At 36.7% G+C, this 24612-nt stretch overlaps 1 protein-coding gene across 8 annotated transcripts; it reads right to left on the minus strand.

The window, feature by feature from the left end:
* Nucleotides 1-330: 330 nt before the first annotated feature.
* On the minus strand, nucleotides 331-24612 carry ANKRD49 (ankyrin repeat domain 49). Of its 8 annotated transcripts, none has more exons than XM_072611323.1 (4): nucleotides 23740-24612; nucleotides 22159-22271; nucleotides 18995-19362; nucleotides 331-1112 (listed from the first exon to the last, which is right to left on the minus strand). In XM_072611323.1, the coding sequence occupies exons 3-4, from the start codon at nucleotides 19265-19267 to the stop codon at nucleotides 651-653; spliced, it is 735 nt and encodes a 244-aa protein (XP_072467424.1). In that variant the 5' UTR covers nucleotides 19268-19362; nucleotides 22159-22271; nucleotides 23740-24612; the 3' UTR covers nucleotides 331-650. The 8 variants fall into 8 exon arrangements, with proteins under 8 accessions (XP_072467424.1, XP_072467426.1, XP_072467428.1 ...); XM_072611325.1 differs by having other exon boundaries at nucleotides 23878-24560; XM_072611327.1 differs by having other exon boundaries at nucleotides 24261-24385.

The following is a 24612-nucleotide window of genomic DNA, read 5'->3' on the forward strand; positions in this document are numbered from 1 at the left end:
CTTTTTCCCAACTTTCAGTGTTCTGCCCTTGCTGAAATCTTTCACATTAAAATACATGTGTGTATATTGCAAATGCCTAGTAAATAAAATCCACTGAGGTCAATTAACTGTTATTTTTGCTTCTGTATCTCCAGTGCTTCACAGTGGTAGGCACTTGATAAATGATTTTTTAATTGAAGTCAAATGGTCTTTCCATGATACCATACTGCTATGATTTTATAACCATAGGATCTCATAAAGGGTATTTCAAGTTTTATCTGTTTAGAATTATGCTAACAGGCTTTAAACATAAAACTCAATATACCAAGTAGTGAATAAAGACCCAGGATATGGGATGTTCTAAAAAGCATTTTATTTGGTTTAATACTCCAAATGACACATTTTAATATGACACTTGAAGTATAGAAAGTACAGGTAAGCTAGTTATGTTTGACCATATCACAAAATCACCACATAGACATAAATAGTAGAAAACCCTTTAGCCCTTTCATATACACTTTGACAGTGAATCTGTCTAATCACTTTGAATAAATACTATTGAATGTTTTCAAAATATCTTCTTTGAATTAAATTTCATATTCTGGAATGTTTTTGTATTTCATCCAAAGGAGCTGTGACTACTCAGAAACTGATTAAAATTATCAGAATGATTAAGACTCCAATTTAGAATTTGTGCAACCTTCTACAATTTCAAAGAGGTAGTGGTAGATACTGGTCCTCCTGGCAATATCAAATGCTGTTTCTTCCAAGTTATTTTTTAGGCCTGGTTTGATGTAACGATTCATCAGAAGGAGTTCTAGGGTGTCTTTGCCATCTCTGTTTCCTGCAGCAAGATGCAAAGGGGTCAACAGGCCATTTGTTTGAGCATTGATATCTGCATCGTGCTGAAGTAAGAAAGATGCCACCTTGGTATTGTTCCATTTACAGGCACTATGTAGGGGAGTCCAGCCATCTACTGTCACCGCATGAACATCTGCCCCTTGGGCAATCAGCTCTCGGACAATATCTAAGTGTCCACTATATGAAGCTCGATGGAGAGGTGTGTATTCATCTTCATCTCTGGTGTTTACTTGAGTGGCCTTTTCAGAAAGCAGTCTTCGTACTGTGGCAAGCTAGAAGGAAGTACAAGAAAGCATAAAAACAACCATTTCCTAATTTACTAAAGGGTTTTTACTACCCTTTGGACACTGTTTAGAATTCAACCCAGAGCTTAAAAAAAAGCATCTCTGGAAGATCTTGTCAACACCATCCAAATGCAAATTAAGATATTTTACTGACAATGACAACAATGAATTAACATAAAACATATATTGATTTTTCTAATTTTGAGGATATCTAAATAGTAAACTGTGCATTTAATCCTATTCCTTAAATGTGTTACACAGAAGCACCATTTCTGGCTTGTAAGCTGTGATTAAAATCAGTATTTTGTTTAACGTCTGTAAAGCAAAACATAATTTAATTGATTTTAGTACTCTCTACAGATTCTTATTGTGCCAGATGTGATGCTAAGTTCTTAAACATATCCCAGCAATGAATGGAAGCTCATTCATTTTCCTCCTGAGGTGTAAAGGTCTTCAGGATGGACTCAGCTATGGACTGTGTATTGAGCAACCCAGGAGCAGCTTATCTAAGTTCAAAGATGCTTGTCATCAAAAGTTTGGCCACTATGTGATAGAATTTTTGGCCATAGCAACTCATGAAACTGTTCACTAAAACAAAATTCTAGAACATATTTTATTATTATTATTTTTAATTACTTTGTTTTCAGTGTTCTACAATAACTTCCATATATCTTTGATTTTTCCCCTCCCTCCGCCTCCTTCCCTCTTCCCCCCCAAGACAGCATATAATTTTATATAGATTCTACACATACATTCCTATTAAATACATTTTCACCTTAGTCATGTTGCATAGAAGAATTAGAATGAATGGGAGAAATCATAAAACAAAACAAAACAAAACATAATACAAAAGAAAATGGTCTGCTTCATTCTGTGTTCAAATTCCATAGTTCTTTCTCTGGATGTGGAAGGCATTTTGCCTCAAGAGACCACTGGGAATTTTTTAAGTCCTTGCATGCAGTGAAGTACTACATCTACCAGAAAAACTCCTTGCACACTGTGGTTGTTGCTGTGTACAAAGTTATTCTGGCTTCTAGAACATATTATTAAAGAGATCATTAGTGAGGATCTAGAAAAGAAAGCTGTGATCATAAGGAACCAACAGCTCCTTAGCAAAAAAATAGCTCATACCAAACTAACTTTATCTCCCTTTTTTTTTATTATTATTTTTTAATGTTTAACAATCACTGCCATACAATTGAGATTTTATCCCCCCCACACCTACCCCCCACTACCCCCCTCCCTCCCCACGACTGCATACAATTCTGTATAGGTTCTACATATACTTTCCTATTGAGTATATTTTCACTATAGTCATGCTATGTAGTCAGACTAAAATAAATGAAAGAAATCATATAACAAATCAAAACTTGATACACAAACACATACACATACACAAACATGATCTGCTACATTTTGTGAATGACTTCCATATTTCTTTCTCTGAGTGTGGAAGGCATTTTGCCTTGAGAACCACCTTTGGGATTTTTTTTTTTTTATAAGAAGTTTTTGTGTTATTACAAAATTCCAAGTCTACCAGAAAAACTCCTTGCACACTGTGGTTGTTGCTGTGTACAAAGTTATTCTGGCTTCTAGAACATATTATTAAAGAGATCATTAGTGAGGATCTAGAAAAGAAAGCTGTGATCATAAGGAACCAACGGCTCCTTAGCAAAAAAAATAGCTCATACCAAACTAACTTTATCTCCCTTTTTGATAGCTGCAAACAGGTAGATCCCAGGGAATGGTATGAATATAGTTTCCCTAGATTTCATCATTTGATAAGGCACACAGCATGTACTTTTTGTGGAATAAATGGAAGGACAAGAGCAAGATGCTAGAACAATCAGAAGGATTTGGAAGTGGTTGAATTGTCACTCAAAGACTCTGAGGCATTGGTTTAATGACACCTTGCAATGAGATCTCTATTGGAATGCCGTAGGGATCTGTGCTTGGTTGTGTGCTGTTTCATATTTTTATTAATGAATTGGTAAAGGTATTAATAGTATTCATCTCAAATATGCACTCATGAAGCTAGAAGAGCTAGCAAACATACCAGAGAAATCCAGCATCTGTAATAATTTTAAACACTTGGCTGAATAAAATAAAATTGTACTTGTCCTCATTAAATTTCAAGTCTCTAGCTAAGGTTAAAAAAATAACTTTAAGCGCAAATTAGGGAAGGTATGGTTAGACAGCAATTTTCTGAAAATGATCTGGGGGAGGGGTTTAGTGGATCATAAGTCAAAATTATGACAAGATAGAGAAAAAAGAAAACAAAACTGCATGATCTTACGCTGCATTAGGTTAGCCGTAGTGTCTGAGATTAAAGAGGTGACATACTTTGTGTCATATGTTATCTGGAATATTGTCTTCAGTTCTGGGCACCACAGTTTAAGATGGTTGTTTGTCCTGCATTGTCAAAGAGGACATCGGGATGGTGATGCCATGACTTACAAGTGAACTGAATTTAAGTGAGGGAGGGCTGTGCAAAGTCACCAGCCTTACTTTCTCCTCCTGAGCTGTCTGGATCCAGTAGCAAGATATAGATCAGGAGGACTGGTGGCCCCCACAGTTTAAGAAAGACATTGCTGGAGGGGCAGTTAGATGGCCCACTGGATAGAGTACCAGCTTTGGAATCAGGAAAACCTAAATTCAAATCTGGCTTTAGACATTTACTAGCTTTGTGACTCCAGGCAAATCACTTAATCCCTTCTGCCTCCAAAAACAAACAAACAAACAAAAAAGAGAAAGACATGGCTGGAGAGTATTCGGAGTAGAGTAATCAGGAAAATGAACCTCCTTGATGCAATGCTGTCAGAAGAACAGTAGAAGGAAATGGGATTCATCCTGGAGAAGACTTGGGGATCCATGATAGTTATCTTTAAGTACTTGTAAATTTGTCGTTTGGAAGAGGGATTGTACTTGTTGTATATGGTTTCAGAGAGCAAATCCAAGCTCAATGGGTAGAAGTTACAAAAGAGGCAAATTTAGATTTTATAAAGAGCTATCCAAAAGTAGAATGGCATATCTTGTGAGATAGTGGGTTCTCCTTCAATGGAAATCTTCAAGACTAAGAGGTGTATTGTGGTGAAGATTTTTAGGGTATGGATTGGATTAGATAGTCCCCTAGTTCATATCTAACTCTGAAATTCACTGACAATAAAACACTAGATTAAGGAGAGGGAGATGAGGGTATCTGGATTAGTACTGGTGGCAGAAGCATTCATGCCAATGCAATTACGTAGCTGAATTATAGAAAGAAGATTTTAGTGTATTGGGATCAACGCGTACTTTATTTTACACCGAGTTAAAAGCAAATTTACTTTTCCTGAAAATGTACTGGACTAACAAGGAAAAATAGATGTTCAAAAGTCTTCATTTTACTCTGTAGGTCTCTTGATGGTAGGGTCTGTTTTACTTTAGTGTTTGTATTCTCAGTACCTGTCAGAGTACTTGGCACACAGAAGGTGCTTAATATCTGTTGACTGATTAAATTGTAGGGTGTGAGGTGAATCCTTATGGTTGTTATAATTTATATTCTTAGTGATTTGGAAAACATTTTTACGTGATGAATCATAATTTACACATCTTTTTGGAAAAACTTTATCCATCTCCTTTGATCATTTATCTAAGTAGCTCAATATGATAGGTTTACTCTCTACCTTTTCTTTAACCCACCATGTAGGTTAGACTTATTCTTTTCTTAAAAGGCAAGGAAGCTATCCCCCAAATTTGACAGGCCCTGGGAGGCTCAAGCTGTATCTTTGTTGATAGAATTGATGATTGCTTCTGACCATCGTGATCATTGGAGTTGGGCCCCTCAGACTTGGTGGATATTCCAAAGCTGTGCCATACACACTACTGATTTGCTGACAAGATGTTTGTATTTATGCAAGGGAAGTTATATCTAAGTACTACTGTGTTATTGATGCTATATATAGCTAAGTAAAACTTTCATGAACTACTGAATGATCTAAAAAGGGCATTGTAAAATGTAAATTAACAGAGGGCATATAGCTTGAGTCAGGTATGCCCATTACATTCTTGGTGTTATATGTTTATATACAAATCCATATTTTGGTCACCAGACTTATTGGTGATAATTGGTATAAGTAGTCCTATCTCTTTTCCCAGTTTCTTTTCTAATTCTGGCTCTACTGATTTTACTTTACTAAAATCTTTTAAGTTTTATGTAGTTCAATTTGTGTCTTATGATCTCTTCTGTGCCTTGGTTGTTAAGAATTTTTCTCTTAATCAAATCTGTGAAAGCTACCTGTTCTTGTTACTGTTTTATAATGGCATGACTATTTAATACTCAGATCAACTAGTCATTTTGAGCTTATTGTGACATCCAGTTTAAGATGCTTGCCTAAAACTAATTTTTTAACTAATAACTTTCCAGTTTTTCTAATAGTTGTCAAAAAAGAAAGTTCTTCCTCAAATAATTTACATTTTAGTATTTATAAGATACCAGGGTACTGTTTCTGATTGTTTCTGTTTCTGACTTATCTAATTTTCTCCACTGAATGTTCTGTTTTTTTTTTTAACTGGTACCAAATAGTTTTGATGACCACTGATTTATAATGTAGGTTGAGGTCTGGTAATACTACACCCTCTTCATTCATACTTTGTCTCAGTTTCTCCTTACATTATAGGTCTTTTGTTCTTCCAAATGAATTATTATTTTGTCTAATTCTAAAAAATATTCCTTCAGCCATTTAACTGGTACAGCACAACATCTTTTGCTAGGTGGTGCAGTGGATAGAATGCTGTGTCTAAAGTTAGGAATTCTCAAGTTCAAATTTGGCCTTACATATTTATTAGCAATGTGACCTTGGGCAAGTCACTTAACCTTTATCTGTCTGTTTCCTCAAATGTAAAATAGAGATAATACCTACCTCATAAAATTGTAAAGCACTTAGCACAGTGCCTGGCACATACTAGGTACTTACCAAATACTTGTTCCCTTTGCCCCAAATTAATTTAGTTTATAAAAGTGGCATGACCCAACCATGAGCAGTTAATTTCTCTCCAGTTATGTTTTCTTTTATTTTTGTCAAGTGTTTCATAATTGTATTTAAACAAATCTTATGTGTATCAGTAGGCATTTTATAGTTATTTTTAAAGAGAATTTCCCTTTTTTTTCCTTGTTTTTCTTAGAAATGCTAATGAGTTTTGTGGATTTGAACCCAAGCCTTTCCCCATGAATTCTCTGAAGTTTCTTAAATATACCAGCATATCAACTGAAAGTAGGGATAATTGTCTCCTCCTTGCTAATATTTATACCTTTGATTGTGTTCTAGAATTGTGTCAAATAATGGGGAGGGGGGCATTCTTACTTTCCTTTTGGGTGTACTAGGAAAGTGTCTAATATTTCTTCACTGCTCATAAAGCTATCTCTTAGTTTTAAATGCATGCTGTTTTTCATATCAAGGGCCCTTCCATGAATGTCATATCTTTCTGCATATATTGAAATAATCATGTGGTTTTTGCTATATTCTCACATCTCTCCCCTTTCTCCCATGTACTCAGTGGTCCAGGAACACTGGCTTCCTTCTCTACAAAAAGAGATGCCATAAATATTTTTGTACATATGGATCCTTTTCCTCATTCTCTGATCTTCTGGGGTATGGGTATAGCAGTGGTATTTCTGGTTCAAAGGAATATACAATCCATTCATTTGTTTTTTTGTGCATAGTTTCAAATTATTTTCCAGAATAGCTGAACCAGTTCATAGTTTTATCAGCAATGCATTTGTGTTCCTGTTCTTCCACAGACTTTCCAATAAAATAATTTTCCTATTTGTAATCTTTATCTGAAGAATGAGGCTGAATCTTAAAGTTGTTTTAATTTGCATTTCTCATAGAGTATTTGTTCATTTGGCCATCAGTAGCTTGGATTTATTCCTTCCAAAATTACCTGTTCATATTCATTTATCTGTTGGGGAATGGTTTATGTTTATATATGTGAATTAGCTCCTTATATATTTTGGATATAGACTAGGGATGGTACAGACCTTTATAAGAGAAACTTGCAAAGATTTTTCTCTACTAACAATTTCCCTTATTTTAACTGCACTAATTTTTTGTGTAAAAACTTCAACTTTATGCAGTCAGAAATACCCATTTTGTCTCCTGTGATCCTCTCTATTGCTTGGTTGGTTACAAACTCTTCCTTCATCCACAGGTATAATAATAGTAATTCCTTCCTCACTCTTTTATTTATCATGTGACTTGGTTTTTCAAGGTTATTGATAGCTGAAACTTATCTTGGTATATAGTATAAGATGTTCCAAATAAAATTTCTGCCAAACTGCTTTAAAAAATTTTTTTCCTAGTAATTTTTGTCAAATAGTGAGTTCTTGTCAAGGAAGTTGGAGGTCTTTGAGTTTATCAGAAATCATGCTACCATGTTCATTTGCTTTGGGATCTTGCATACGTTATCTGTTCCAGTTATTAACATCCGTATTTTAGAATTAATACCAAATATTTTGATGATCACTTTTGTAGTATAGTTTGAGATTTGGTACTGATAGTTTCACTTCTTTTTCATTATTTCCTTTGAGATTCTTCACTTTTTGTACAACCTTTGAGAACTCTGAGGGTCTTCTCCCAGTTTGATTTTTTTTTTTTATTAAAAGGGCCATCCCTTGAGTAACTACTTAAAGAAGCCTATTCATTGAATGGATATATCTCATTCAAAATGAGAATCTGATAAGATCTTAGCCTAAAAAGCCCAGTCTCCTATTGTATCCTGGGTCATCTATAGTCTTCCTGATGAATATCAGGCCACTGGATCCAGATGGCTCAGGAGACAAAAGTGAGATTGGTAACCTTGTTCAGACCTCCCTCACTCAAATCAGTCAACTGCAAATCATGTCATCATCTTGATGCCATGGTCCTCTTTGAGAACAAAGGACAAAACACAAGAACAACAACAACAATTACTTTTCTAGCACTACAATGCAATCTTTTGGTAATTCAGAATGACACTAAATAAATGAATATAGTACTGTCATTTTTGTTATATTGGCCAGCCTACCTATGAGCAATTATAGTTGTATTCTTATCATTCTTTTGTGTGCCTGAGTAGATAGATTTTCAAATATTTTATACCTTCTGTAACTATTCCTTCTGTAACTATTTTGAATAGATTTCTCTCCATTTATCCTGGATTTTGATGGAAATAAACAGAAAGGCTGATTATGGGACTTGTTTTACATTTTACTACTTTGCTGAATTTATTCTTAGTTTTTAGTTGACCCTAGATTTCTCTAAGCATGCCATGATATGATCTGGAAAAGAAATAATTTTCTTTTTTGTTTATGCATATTTCCTCAGTTTCTTTCTACTGTCTATTATAGCTACCCTTGAACTTAATGGAAAAACCTCTAGTTTATCTCTTTTATGTGTAATTTAAGCTCTTGATTGTATATGGATACTATTTGCCATATTAGAGGTTCCTTTATTCCAATGATTGTATTTTTTATAAATGACCATATTGTTTTTCCCATATCTCTGACAGTCATTTTTTGTTGTTCTTAATACAACCTATTATTGTTTATAATCTTCCTAATTATAATTGAACCAATCCTGAATTCCTGATATAAATCTAACTTGGTCATCTTTGCTCATGTTTTAGTTAAAATTTTAGTATTGATATTTATTGGGGATAGTGATCTAGTTTTCTTTTGCTGACTTTTCTTTCCCCAGTTTAGATTATCAAACCCATATTTGTATCACAGAAGGAACTTGGTAGGATCCTTTCATTTAATATTTTTGCAAAGTTTACATAACAGTGGAATTAACTGATAGAATTCATTTGAAAGACCATCTGGCCTGGAGATTTTTCCCTTTGGCAATTCATTTATAGCTTGCTCAATTTCTTTTGCTAAGATTAGATTAGCATTTCTTTTCCTTTTTTAAAAAAATTTGTTTTTGTAGCTACTCATCAATTTTAATTCTCAGTTTGGTAGAATATAAATGTCATAAGAATCAGAATTCTTTCATTCTCTCTTGCAAATTTTTTATTGTACTAACTAGATTTTCTTTTGTCCTTTTCTTGATCAGCTTGGATAATGGTTTATCAGTCATGTAACTCTAAATAAAAACTATTTTAGTTTTTATCAGTTCCACAGATATATTTCAAGTTTTTCATTTCTCTTCTAAGATTTCTTCCTTTGTACTTATTTTAGGTTTGCTAATTTATTTTCTGGAATTTGTAATTGCACATTTAGTTCTCTGATCCTTTTTCTATTGTATATATGTATTCTTCTGAGGATTACCATAGCTGCTTCTAAAAAGACCGAGGCTACTGTTTAATTGTTACCATTATCTTTAACATACCTATTTGTTTCCATGATTTTTCTTTGAGCCACTCTTTACTCAGGATATTACTATTTAATTTCCACTTAAATCTATATATATTCTTTATATTTATTTTTAAAAAAATATTGATTTTATTATATTATGGTCTACTAAGGGTGTGTTTACTATGCCTGTCTATTTACGAATTCTTCATGCCCAATGTACATGATCACTTTTTATAAAGGTACTTTGGGGTTCTGAGACATTTGTTCTTTAATGTCCCTCTCCTCCCAACTCGGAATTTGTCACAGGTCAGTCAAACATTTCATTCAAGCCTATGTTTTCCTGTTTATCTGCCTCTGAGAAAGGAATTTTAAAGCATCTTACTGTTATTTCAGTATAATTGCTATCTTGTGATTTTCTTTTAAGAACTTAGCTAACTGTATCGTTTGGCACATACACATTTAATTTTATTATTTTTGATCGACTGTGGTATATTTAAATATAAGGTGGTTTACCTTATCAATTTTCATTGTTACCTTACCTGTGGCTTTGATTCTAACTCCCATATTTAAAATTTCCTGAAGCATAAAAAATTTTGTTTCATCCCCATATTTTTATTTGGTATGTACCTATATAAAATGAACTACAAGATGCTGTTTTCTTACTTACCCCCTCCACTCTATCCTTCCCTTACTCACATTTAGGATTACAGATGTTAATAAGTTTGTGCTTTCTTCCATATTTTCTGTCTTCTTAGTGGGTTGCCTGAAACACTAAGAAGTAGGCCAGAGAATCTATAGGAGGCCAAGGAAGCCAGAAGACAGAGATGAGCAGGAAGAGAATTCCAGGAGTGAGAGATAATCAGTTAAAATGCATCAAGTTGGGAAACCAAGTGTTGTGAGGAACAGCAAGGAGGCCAATATTATTGGATCAGAGTGGCATAATGAACTGACTGGAAGGATAGAAAGAGACCTGCTTTTGAAGGGCTTTAAATGTCAGATGTAATTTATTAAAGCGGGGAATTGGGGACTGAGAGGGTGACATGGTCAGACCTGAACTTTAAGAAGATCAATTTGACAACTGAGGTAAGGATGGACAAGAGTGGGAAGAGAGTTGAAACAAGGAGATCAATCAACAGGCTATTGCAACAGTCCAGGTGTGAGGTGATGAGGGTCTGCATGAGGATAGTGGAAATTTCAGAGGAGAGAAGGGGGCTGATATGGAAGATGTTGAGATAGAATCGACAGGACTGAACATTAGCTTGGATATGGGGAAGTGAAAGAGGACTGAGTTGAAGATGGTATCTAGGTTGAGAGTTTGGGTGACTGGGAGAATGGTGATACTTTTGACAGTAATAGGTTAGTTAGGCAGGGAGGAGTCATTTGCAGCAAGGGGAGGAGATAATGAGCCCACTTTTGGACTTTGGGGTTTAAAATGTTTCTGGGATGTCTAGTTTGAGGTGTCTAAGAAGCAGGTGGATAAGTGAGACTAAAGGACAGCAGTGGTTAGGCTGGATAAACAGGTTTGCAAATCATCAGCACAGAGATGATAATTGAACCTATGGGAGTTGATGAGATCATTAAGTGAAACAGAGTGGGAGAAGGGGGTCCAGGACAGAGTCTTGTGAAATACTCAAGGTTAGGGGCTGAGCCAAGATGGCGGAGTAGAAAGACGCACATACACATAGCTCCGAACCCACAACCCATAAAACATCTGTAAATAGCAACTCACTGCAAATTCTGCAGGACCAGAGGCCACGGAACATTGGAGCGAAGGAGATTTCTGTTCCAGAGAGACCTGCAAACCTCTCGCAAAAGGTCCTTTGCGCCGCGGACTGGGAGCCAAGTACAGCCCTGCCGCGGCCGCGGCACTGAGAGGAGCAGATCCGAGCAGGCTTCAGGGATGGAGTCTCCAGCAGCCGCGCGGGTCCCTCCACCCACAGGTGACGGGGGTCTGTGAGAGGGTCTCTTTGGTAGGTCGAGAGGGGAGTGGGGTGCCCCCATAACTCAGGCCCCTTCGGGAGGCAGAAGCGGAGGTGGGAGTAGACAGGGGTTCCCCAAGCAGGCAGGAGCCTGGATCCATTGTTGAAAGTCTCTGCATAAACCCCCTGAGGGAACTGAGCCTGAGAGGCGGCCCTGCCCCGACCTGACCATCTGAACTTAATCTCACACTGAATAGCAGCCCTGCCCCCCCCCTCCCCCGCCAAAAGCCCTGAGGCTGGAAGCAGCATTTGAATCTCAGTCCCCAAACGCTGGCTGGGAGGATCAGGAGGTGAGGTGGGTGTGAGGAGAATATTCAGAGGTCAAGTCACTGGCTGGGAAAATGTCCAGAAAAGGGAAAAGAAATAAGACTATAGAAGGTTACTTTCTTGGTGAACAGGCATTTCCTCCCTTCCTTTCTGATGAGGAAGAACAATGCTTACCATCAGGCAAAGACACAGAAGTCAAGGCTTCTATATCCCAGCCCACTCAATGGGCTCAGGCCATGGAAGAGCTCAAAAAGGATTTTGAAAATCAAGTTAGAGAGGTGGAGGAAAAACTGGGAAGACAAATGAGAGACATGCAGTCAAAGCATGAACAGCAGGTCAGCACCCTGCTAAAGGAGACCCAAAAAAATGCTGAAGAAAATAACACCTTGAAAAATAGGCTAACTCAATTGGCAAAAGAGGTTCAAAAAGCCAATGAGGAGCAGAATGCTATCAAAAGCAGAATTAGCCAAATGGAAAAGGAGATTCAAAAGCTCACTGAAGAAAATAGTTCTTTCAAAATTAGAATGGAACAGATGGAGGCTAATGACTTTAGGAGAAACCAAGAAATCACAAAACAAAACCAAAAGAATGAAAAAATGGAAGATAATGTGAAATATCTCATTGGAAAAACAACTGACCTGGAAAATAGATCCAGGAGAGACAATTTAAAAATTATGGAACTACCTGAAAGCGATGATCAAAAAAAGAGCCTAGACATCATCTTTCATGAAATTATCAAGGAAAACTGCCCTGAGATTCTAGAACCAGAGGGCAAAATAAATATTCAAGGAATCCACAGAACACCGCCTGAAAGAGATCCAAAAAGAGAAACTCCTAGGAACATTGTGGCCAAATTCCAGAGTTCCCAGGTCAAGGAGAAAATATTGCAAGCAGCTAGAAAGAAACAATTCAAGTATTGTGGAAATACAATCAGGATAACACAAGATCTAGCAGCTTCTACAAAGGAACTAGGACTAAAACCAAGAATCACCTACCCAGCAAAACTGAGTATAATACTTCAGGGGAAAAATTGGTCTTTCAATGAAATAGAGGACTTTCAAGCATTCTTGATGAAAAGACCAGAGCTGAAAAGAAAATTTGACTTTCAAACACAAGAATGAAGAGAAGCATGAAAAGGTGAACAGCAAGGAGAAGTCATAAGGGACTTAGTAAAGTTGAACTGTTTACATTCCTACATGGAAAGACAATATTTGTAACTCTTGAAACATTTCAGTATCTGGGTACTGGGTGGGATTACACACACACACATGCACACACACACACACACATAGAGACAGAGTACACAGAGGGAACTGAAGAGGATGGGCTCATATCTTAAAAAAATGAAATCAAGCAGTGAGAGAGAAATATATTGGGAGGAGAAAGGGAGAAATGGAATGGGGCAAATTATCTCTCATAAAAGAGGCAAGCAAAAGACTTATTAGTGGAGGGATAAAGAGAGGAGGTGAGAGAAAAACATGAAGCTTACTCTCATCACATTCCACTAAAGGAAGGAATAAAATGCACACTCATTTTGGTACGAAAACCTATCTTACAATACAGGAAAGTGGGGGATAAGGGGATAAGCAGGGTGGGGGGGATGATGGATGGGGGGACATGGGGAGGAGGGAGCAATTTGAGGTCGACACTCATGGGGAGGGACAGGATCAAAAGAGAATAGAAGTAATGGGGGACAGGATAGGATGGAGGGAAATATAGTTAGTCTTATACAACACAACTATTATGGAAGTCATTTGCAAAACTACACAGATTTGGCCTATATTGAATTGCTTGCCTTCCAAAGGGAAGGGGTGGGGAGGGAGGGAGGTAAAGAAGTTGGAACTCAAAGTGTTAGGATCAACTGTCGAGTACCGTTCTTGCCACTAGGAAATAAGAAATACAGGTAAAGGGGTACAGAAAGTTACCTGGCCCTACAGGACAAAAGAGAAGATGGAGACAAGGGCAGAGAGGGAGGATAGAAGAGAGAGCAGATTGGTCATAGGGGCAATTAGAATGCTTGGCGTTTGGGGGGGGAGGGGACAAAAGGGGAGAAAATTTGGAACCCCAAATTTTGTTAAAATGAATGTTAAAAGTTAATAAATTAATTAAAAAAAAAAGAAATACTCAAGGTTAGTACAAATCAGATGGCTCGAAGATCCAACAAAAGCATCTGAGGAGTAGTCAGAGAGGTAGGATAAGAACAAGAATAAAGTATCATGAAAACCTATAGAGAAGGGAATATTGAGAACAGGTTGACTGACAGTGCCAAAGGTTGAAGAGAGGTTAAGAAGTTATAAAGATTGAGAAAAGGTTATTAGGTTTGTCAGCAAAGAGATCATTGATAACTTTGGAGTTATTTCAGCTGAATAATGAATAAAGGTTGAATGCCAGAGAGTGAGAGGAATGGCAATGAAAACACCAACTGCAGGTTGCCTTCTCAAGGAGTTTAACCATAAAAGGAAGAGATATACAAATAATAGCAAGGGGGAACAAGTGGATCAAGCAAACATTTTCTGAGTATGGAGGAAGACAGGGAAATATGAAGCAAGGTTCTCAGCTCAGAGGTTTGGGAGAGGGGCTGCCATAGGAGACTTGAAGTAAAAAGATTTGGAATATCTGGCATGGTGAATGAATTAGGGAGGTATAGATTAAAGAGGTGTATAGAGGCCCCAGTTGAGATGACATACCATAAATTTGTACTGGAACTAGCAGAAGGGTTTTGTGATTTTCTGTAGCTTTGTTCAGCAGCACTCTCTCCTCATCTCTGATTCCTGTCCTATGTAGCCTCTTTAAAATATCTAGATAACTAACGTCATACTTTGTGCAAGAAGTCTTTCTCAGTCCTTCTTATCTTACTGCTTTCCCTCTAAGACTAATTCCAATTTATTTTGTATATATCTTTTTTACACATAGTTGTTAGCGTACTGTTTCTGCTATTGGACTATGAACTCATGGCAGCAAGGACTGATTTCTGCCTTTTTTTTTGAATCCTTACTGCTTAGCCCAGTGCCTAGTAATAGGAGGTTGCTCACTAAATGCAGCACTTAATGAATACTAAATGTAGGTGCTAATAAATGACTGACTGGTTCACCAAGGGGTCAAGATATGGAAGGTAAAAGAGTGTAGCCAGCATAGGGGTTATGGGCTCGTAAACTATTTTGGCTTAATTCTTTAATTGTTCTTTTGAACCATTCTGGAGGTTCCGAGAGTTAGCTGCTTTACTATTACCTTAATTTCCACTGAATTTAATCTTTTCTTTAAATCCATTTCTACTCCTTAGTTTTTTTCTGTCTTAATCATTCTGCTGATTTTTCTGGTGTCCTTCCTAAAAATATCCTTTTTGTCAACTTTTTTCCTTTACACGGTCCAGTATTGTTGTGTCTCCTCTCACTCCTTCCTTACTGTCTATTTCCTCTTCTCTCAGATTTTCAGAGTTGAATGTGGTGTATTTCCTGCAAAGGGTGAGATTGGCAACTGGAACACTGATGCTGGGAGATTCCAGTCTGTAGTAGAGAGAGAATAGTACTTGGAGAACAGTAGAGTCTATTATCTAAGTTGAAAACATTCTCTGATCTGAGTTCCTCTGTTCTTTCTGTAGCTGGTTTTCGTCAGTCCTCAGATATGCATGATGGGTTTGGGGGAAGGTCCCCCAAGGCAGTCCTGAGAGGGGTGCTTTGAGAAGCTTTGCAATTGGGTTTTTTAATCCTGCTTTTGCTCCTCTAGTTTCCTCTTGGGCTAAATTAATTCCTTCTAATTAGAGGGATGCTCCTTGTTTGCTTCTTCAATCATTTTCTTGTCCCATAGGCTCCTTACTGCTTCAGAGTCATCCCCTTTTTTTCTTCTTGGCCTTAGGACTGGTCTGTTTCACAAGCTTCAACTACTAGTCATACAGTTCCTATTTCGACACTGACACAGATTTACTCCAAAAGTCAGATACTCAAAATTCTAACAGCCACATGGTTTACAGGGCTATTCTATTCCTGCTAGTGCTTGGAGGAGGGGACAGAGTACTTGAAGGGATATGGTGGTGTGAGCTGGTAATTTAGCTTTTTTTTGTGAGCTGGTAACTTAGCTTTTTGTTTTTCTATAAGAATTATCTTTTGTAGGGTGCTTTTTCTTATCTTCTTGTAATTGGAAGGTTTTCCGAACTTCTGAGCTTTTCCATTGTGGGGGTGGAGGAGCTGCCACTAAGAAAGCTCTTACTCTGCCAGCTACCCATTATCTTCTTATTAAATGAAAATGAGAAAGTTATGCCATCTATAGCTTCAACCAAATCAGTAACAAAAATGGGGAATGGCAAAGGCCAATAACCAATTCTAGTGTACTCCCTTACAGATGTCATTTTAAGTTGGCAAGAATCCATCAATAACTAAGTCCCTGGCGGTCTGGACTTTTAGCCAATTTTGAATTCATCTAATCATATTTTTTATCTAGTCCATAGTTTGCCAAATAAGAACAAATACCTTGCTTGAATATTGTAATTATATTTACACAATTCCCTTGATTTAAATGTCAAAAAAGAAAATTAGTGTGGTGGTATGAACTGTTTTTGATAAAGCGATGCTGACTTTTAGCAGCCATCATTTTTCTTTCTCTCTCTTTCATTTCAAAAAGCATGTATTAAGTATCTACTACTGTGTGCTAGGTTCTCAAGGAAACATGAAAAAATAGCACAGTTCTTGTTCTTAATTAGCTTATAATCCATCTTAAGGTAATGTGACATGCATATAAATAGGTATGATACAAGATAAATATCACTTCTCTTTCTAAATACTCAAAAACCATCCTTTAAGTAATATGTTCTTCAATATTTTACTTGTAAGAGATCCTATGCAGGAGTTCTTACTCAGAAACAGCTAAATTATTTAACTATGGTTCTATGAAAAGGTATCCAAAGGAGGTTTGGCAAATGAAGTATTTAGTGATGAGCAGTTGCCCTCCCCTTTTCTTAAAATGCCTTTCAAAATATGCAGAGAGTAGAAAATAAGTGGCATGAAGTCTAACTGTTATGCATGTACAGGAAGTGGAAAAAATTCTCTAACATCATGAAACAGTGAAAGAATGGTAAAAATGTTTCTTCACAGCAGTTCAGTCTACCCCAATGTAGGATAAAACTAGACTAAATGGAAGGCTAATTTCTACTTTGTAAATATTGACTAAGCTATTTGGCTCAACATATAACTGAATACTAAACACTTTACAGCACCATCATACCCCAAAGGTCAAATTAGAATGAATTAACAGAAAAGCAACAGAAATAATGAAAGAGTTGAAGATTTTATTAATTTACAAGTTTCATTCTCACCCCTACCCCCAATATGAGACCTATCTTTTGATTTGTTCTGAAGTAGGCTTGTATTAGGAATTTAAAAAATAAGGAAGAATTTTTGAAATGTGATGGGATAGGGAATAAAAAAGATAAAAAGACTCAGTTTTATATTGTTGAGAAAGGGAAATGGAGACAAGAAGTAACAGTTTTGCCATTATTATGTTTTGTTTAAAATAACAATGAGCTAAAGATACATGAGGACAAAAGGCAAATAAAGGTGAAAGATGTAAATCTGGAATTTACTGAAAGAGGACAGGTTAAATTCCCACTGAATAGAAGAAAAACAATTGAAAAGGTTAAGGCAGAATTCTGAAAGCAGAAAAAATTTTATTTAACAATACTATGTCCTACTACCAAAATTTAAAAATAATGTATTCAATCTTCCTTCTCTAAAGTCTCAAGTCTAATATCTGACCTTGCATAAATGTGACCCCAGGTTCTTTAACAGTGTTACAGCACAACACTATCTTTGGCAGATACTACCCAGATGCAAAAACTTCAACTACAGATCAATGACATTTCTTTTCTAAGCATCAGACTAGTTAAGAATCTCATCATCGGAATGTTGACCAAAACAAGAATTCTTTTTGGTCAAAGTAGTTCATGAAGATAATCTGTTAAGCTCAATTTCTGTGACAGTATGTGTAGCTTCAGGAGCAGTACATGGCTGTCATTCCATGAGGGATACTTAGTACCATCAAGAAATCTGTAAAGGGCTGCTGTATATGGCTTTATATGTAATTGAGAGATACTAGCTGACTTGGGTGCCTGGAGTACAGCATCACAGAAGTTAGTGACTGCAGTGAATGTGTTAAAGGTTTATGTTCAGAGTGACATCAATTGAATGTGGAACCTCAATTCTCAGGTTTGTTAAGTGTATGAATAATATGTGGGACTGATTCTCTTCATCCATTATTCAACTAATTGTATATGACTTTTGAGGTCTTTTCTAGCTCTAAGATCCTATGAGCATCAATCAACCAGCATTTATTAAGTGTTTACTTGTACCAGGCACTGTGCTAAAAGGCAAAAAAGTCTACACTTTCAAGTAAATTACATTCTAGTGATTAAAGGATTAAATGGACAACATACTTTTCAGGGCTACTGTACACAAAGGATAAAATTATTTTGGGGGACTACATATGCTGACAAGAGAAAGAAGTCCTAACAAAATTACACTAAGTAATGTGCAAAAATATATCAGTAACCATGTTAAATTGTTGCCTAATAGGTAACTGAAGAACAAATGTAGCCAAATAAACTTTATATTATTTCAGTCAGGCCACTCAGTGGAGATTGATTCATTCTATGATATTATGTACTGTACGTATATTGACATGGATCCTGATTTCAGGAAGCTTTTATTTTAAAAGAGTAATAAGGGGCTTTGGCAGACTAATAACCTGGTTTTCTTTAAGGTGGACCACTCAGCTACCTCATTTTAATACTTTAAAATCTATAATTTCACTGGTGAGAATGAATCTGCCAATGCCACAGACTGAAAGCCTCATAATAGATGGTTTCATGAGTTCAGCAACCAAAAAATTCATTACATATTAGTCAATCTTCTAATGACAAGCTTCTCCATCTATGTTGGTCCTTGGATGGGGGTATGTTGCTAGGTGTAATCGAAGACTTTTTAGCTTTAGGACCTATTTTCCAGAGCTTCATGTGATGAAGGACTAGGATAGGATGCTAGTAGAGGTAGAAGAGATTAATTTATCTGAAATATACATATTTTAGTCAATTTACTGTACTGTTGGATGCCTATACAGAAAATAATACTTTGGTCATTTATATATATATATATATATATATATATATATATATATATATGGTTAGGAAGCACTATTTGATAATGTTTTCAGGATGCTATTAATATCTTGAACTATAGTCTTGAAAGAAAAATGTAGATGGTTTCTTATATCCTTTATAGATAGAAATTTGAAGTTAATAAAAAATATAGAAATGTTCTTCTTACCCGATTTTTTTCAGCAGCCCAAAGAAGCAATTTGTTTGGCTCCTTTTCCAATTTTTGTTCTTGCATTTGATACCATTCCTCGGTTTCTTCATCCTGTTCTTCTTCTTCATCAGTATCATCAACCCAGAGGCTCTGAGTTCCAAGGGGAATTAGGTGTCTATGAGTTTCCAACAATTCCAGTTGGTTAAAGTATTCAGAAAAGTCTAGTGTCTTTTCTGGGTCAGATTTTCCATCATCATCTGATTTTTCTTTTTCATTCTCAACATTTTCCATTTTTATTGTCAGTCTCTCTGAACATCCAGTGCTTGGGCCTGTTTCTTTCTTTTTGTGATGAACTGTGTCGTCTCTATTTTACTCACCATTAGAACCTGACAACATAGGTGCAAAAATTATTAGTAAGTGATAACAGAATCACTGTTGAACACAACAGTGTCACACAAGTATGAACAACATTAGCAAAGTACTGGATAAAAATCCCTTGTGTGCCATAATTAGATACTAACATTTCAATTACCCTTACATGTGATGATTACTGATTCAACTCCAGTATGGCAGAATTTTTCTAACACATAGTCAATATCTATATTGTAATTTAAAGCTTTTGTGATACGTGTTGATATATGCTAAAAATGAGAAATTGTGACTGTTGTTAAAGTGATATACCAAGTACATTAGGAAGGTGGATAGTGAAATCTTAAAAGAACTTTAAGGTAATGTAAACACCACTGTACCATTATACTGTCATTTATAATAGCAGCTCACATTTATAAGGTGGTTTAAGGTTTACAAAGTACTTTTCCTACAGTAACTACATAATGTAGGTAGTACACATATTATTATTACCATTTTATAGATGAGGAAACTGAAGCTCAGAGAAATTAAATGACTAGTCCATGGCCACACAGATAGTACTGGAGCTGGGGCTTGAACTAAAATTTTCTTACTCCAAGACTGTTTTCATAATACTGTGCTGTGTTTTATGGCCACCATGAGTGGCAATCACCATCATTTTGATCACAGCTGTTACTTTTATCTAAGGTTTTATAAATCTTGGTTGACTGTTGTTCTTCCTTCTTGAAGAGGACCAAAATGACTTCATTATATTGGGGTTAAGGTACAGTGTATTCAAGTGTGGCAGATCAAACCAACATAAGCTTAGAAGAAAGGTCAAGCACAAATAGTCCATAGGAACATTTGGAATGGAGATGTCTCTTAATTTGTGAATCTTACATTACATATTACCCTACATCTCCCTTTGTTTTGACTATTTCACTTACGCAAAAATATCAGGTGACTGGTAGATGTGCAAAAAGAAAATATAATCCATATGCAAACAAAGGCTAAACTATTTCCTGGAGTTTTGGAGAATCCTTTTTTACCAAAGCAGATAATAATCTAACAAGTCAATCTATTGCTGTGAAGAACTGAACTATATCAATATTAATATTATATATGAATGAATCAAACTATAAGATATAAAGATATTCTACATTTTGCTTAAGAAAACAGAGGAATTGGTAAAATTGCTTTCATCACATGAAAAAAGAAACATCATTTCATGGAACACTTCAATATCTTGCCTACAATGCTCACAATGAACATAAATAAAGAGCCCACTATGGAGATAACTGCAGCTTTATAAACTATTATCTGTTGCGGAAGACAGAGAGAGCAATTCTATAAAGAACTCTGTAAGACTTTCTAAACCAAGTCATTTTATACACTGATCCTTGGAGTTGGACATGGCGAGTACTGTACGACATCACCAAAAGTGAGATTTACTATTTAAGAAATAGCAATTAAGAAATATAGAAATAGTAATTAATGCTATGGGAGTTATTCTTATCTGTGTCAATCAGATCATTAACTAGTTAAATCAACATATAACTAGAGTAGAGATGAGAAGACCACACTGATGACAATTTTAACTACTCCATGATATAAACTACCTGTAAAGTAGTAAATATAAAGAAGACGTTGCTGTTTATTTTTATTTCCAGCAGAAGTTTAACTGCAAAAAGGCAATCCAAAAGAATCCAGAAACTGCCTATGCCAGTAAACAATTTCCTAGACAAGGAGGTCAGAGTAGCAGAAAGCAATACTAACTTACTATATAAACTCATATACAAAATATTATAAGAGAACAGTGAAGGATTAAAAATTACATTGCCTCAGAAAATGGGGAACAGTAGTATGAAAAATGAATCTTCAGAAATCTTGGTAAAAGATTATTGCATGAAAATAAGTCAGATCATTGCACGAACATTTACAAATGAAACTGCAAGAATAACAAACAAAAAAATTTGGCAGTATTTCTCATCATTTTGTTTTCATCTTCTGAGAGTGTAACCACACATGTAAAACTTATAACATCTCTTTCCCTGATATGCTATATGAGAAAGTGGATATGGCACTTAAGAAAATGAAGTCAAGTAGAACAGTTAGGCTAGAACAAATCAACAAAAATATGTTACTAAAAGACATAAGTAGTCAGTCAGCTAGCTTTTATCGAGAGCCTGCTATTGCCAGGCACAGACTGTGCTGAGCGCTGGAGTGTAAGTAGAATGGTGCAGTGGAAATATCACTGATCTTGAAGAGATCTGTTTCAGTCTCACCTCAGAAACATATTGTATGAATAGGGGTAATTAACTTAAGGCTGGTGAGTTTGTTTCTTCATTTCTTTCACTCTACAGTGGGGATGATAATAATACTTTTAAGTGCCTACAGTGAGGGTTGTGAGGCTCTAATGAGAGATGGTACATAAAGGGCTTTGCAAACCTTTAACATTTAAGTGTTATAAATATCAGCTGTAATAGTTATTACCAACTCACTCTGCTACTTTCTCAGCTCTATAAAGTCTTTATGAGAACACTCTCCATACACATAGAGGGTACTGTAGAAAGTATGAGAAGGGAATAGCCAGGCTTCCACAAATTATCTTCTATAGCAGGCTGCATCCTCAGTTATACAACTGATTGAAAGGTGAAAAAGAACATAAGACTTTGCTTCTTGTTGATTATGAAAAACTATATAATAATATCAGACAAAATATCGAATTAGAGGATCTAATATCAATATTTATTAAGGTATGAAATAGGAAATATAGGCTAACTAAAGCTAAGTTTTGCCTATGGACAAAGCCCAAATGGAAGAGGTATTATTACCTTAGATAGTATGGTCTTCCACATGCTCTCATTTGAAGATCATATCACAGCCCAGAATAATACTTTATGACCTCCTCAATCAAATGACATTCAGAAGAGATCAGTTCAACAATCTACTCAGGAAAAAAAAAACAATAACAATACCTATTGCTCAGACTGATATACGGCTGGATGGGCAGGTCATTCAATTAGAACAAGAGTAAATAGATGAAGACGGATGGTGAGATGTTCCAGAACTGAAGAGAGGGAAAAGAACAGGCTGGACAGCATTTAGGAAATTGCCTAGTGCCTTTTATGAAATGGATTTCAAGCCATCCCCTGACACAGAAATTTATCCTTAGCACAAATAGAACTGTAACCACTTAAAAGAATATGGCCGAGTAATCCACACAGGAAAAACCAAGTGGATGAGTATGAATATAATAACTAACTACCCATATCATAATGCAGTTAAGTGGACAATTTGTAGCACTTGTTCATCAGTATGTATGTCTAGAACTGACAAATGAACAAATGAAATGATTTTCTACAGCAAACTACATCTTCAGTTATACAACTGATTAAAAGATGATACAAAAAACAAGACTGCTTTTTGTTGTAAAATGTAGCCTTAAAGGCTCAGGGGCAACAAAGTGTTGGGCTAGGCCTAACTAAGCTCAGAACTACACAGCCAAAAGAGGGTGGGATTGCTTTCAGAAAACTGAAGCAACCCTTTTCCCCCTTTTAAAAGAACAGTATTTGGTTCATGTTGTTGCATAGATATAAGTCATGAAGCATTATAGTCTGCAAAGAATTCAAAATGAGCATTGCACAGAAGGCAAGGGAGAAGTGCATAGCTGATGTGAATTTGTAACAAATAAAATAGTTTGTAGAGAGATGGAGTAAAGAATGTTATCAGGTAAATGTCATCAAATGTGTGGCTTCTCTGTGTGAAGGAACACAGCCGGACTGCCTCAGTGTATTCCTGTCCATCAACAAAAAGCGAGAAAAGCTCTCACCATGGTGTGGAATGCCCCTGTGGTGATGTTAATAGGCAACATTAACAACAGCACAGGAAAGGTAGGCATGGACAGATTGTAACTGACACTGTTGGAAGAACGTTTGAATTGGTGAGATTCCAGATCCATAAGAGTTATGTCAGATACATACTTTCAAGTCATGAATGCAACACTTTCTGAAAAACCAGAATTGCAGGTGACTCAGAAAAGAAACAGAAATGCATGGTAGGAGTAAATAGGCTATAGTACATTTACTTATGCTGACTAACATACAAAAACTAACATAAAAGGCATACCTAGAAAAGTACAATCAGATAATGAGGTAGGCCAGTTATGTTGTAAGAAGGGAAAAGAGACTGAATGATACATTGGTGTCCACTGAATCTTAAAAGACCTAGAAAAAAAGTCTCTGGCATATTTAGCAGAAACTCTATGGAGAATTCATTGAAGGACACAGACACAATTTACCTAGGATGAAAAAGCATGGATGAACGTTGCTTTGCACTACTGGAGTGCCTACTGCTGAAATCTAGCCAAAAAAATTAAAACGTATACAGAAAATCATACCACCCAAGTATCTTACCACCTCCTCGGTTCATTCTTCCTTTAGGCTGAGTGGTGTTAAGGTTGTACAGTCATTTTGTTATACTGTCCCCTCTTCAAAAGTGAGGAATTTGTAGGTCAGGAGTCAACTGCCACATAACTCTCATCTAAGGCTTACCTGAGTGAACTGTTTTTTCTTTTAAAAGAATAAACCCTGGTATGTCTCCCTGTGTAATGTACTTTTATTCGTCCGTGCCCGAAGGTAATTTGAGGGAGAAGTAGTAGTGTTACTGAAATTAAATAAAGAGGTTTGGTTTGAGAGCTGGATAAAATGAGGCAAACATCCAACTGCAAACAGCCACAAAGACAACGAGGCCTGGGGTCGACTCCCAGCTCTGCCCCCTAAAACCTGGGTGGCCTCAGGCAAGTCCCTTCCCTTCTCTAAGCCTCAGTTTCCTAATTTGTAAAACGAGGAGGAAATGGGCTAGATGATCTCTACAGGGTCCGTCCCAACGCTAAATCCTATGACACTAGGATAGGAAGGGAATGAGGGCTGATGACCTGGAGAGGCGGAATTCCCAACTCTTGGGGAGGCCGTGACAAGGCCCTCCGGAGAGGGCCAGTCACCTCACCAGGCCGCAGTCGGGGCTCTGTTCTCCAACAACAAACGGGCGGCTCGGGCAAGGTCCCAGCTGGGAGGACAGGAGGCGGAAAGCTGAGGCGCCGCGGTCCAGCTCGAGCTTGTCTGGTTGGGCGAGCGGACGAAGCCACGTCTCGACCACAAGCAAGTCCGTTAGGCGCAGAAGACGAGGCTCTGGGGGTGCGGGGGAGAGCGGAGAGCGAACCCACCACTCCCTTCCACGCACTTCCGGGTCCTGTCATCGACTCTTCTCCCAAGCCGACCGGATTGGTT

Source organism: Notamacropus eugenii, chromosome 5, assembly GCF_028372415.1.
Source record: "Notamacropus eugenii isolate mMacEug1 chromosome 5, mMacEug1.pri_v2, whole genome shotgun sequence".
Classification (NCBI taxonomy): Eukaryota; Metazoa; Chordata; class Mammalia; order Diprotodontia; family Macropodidae; genus Notamacropus; species Notamacropus eugenii.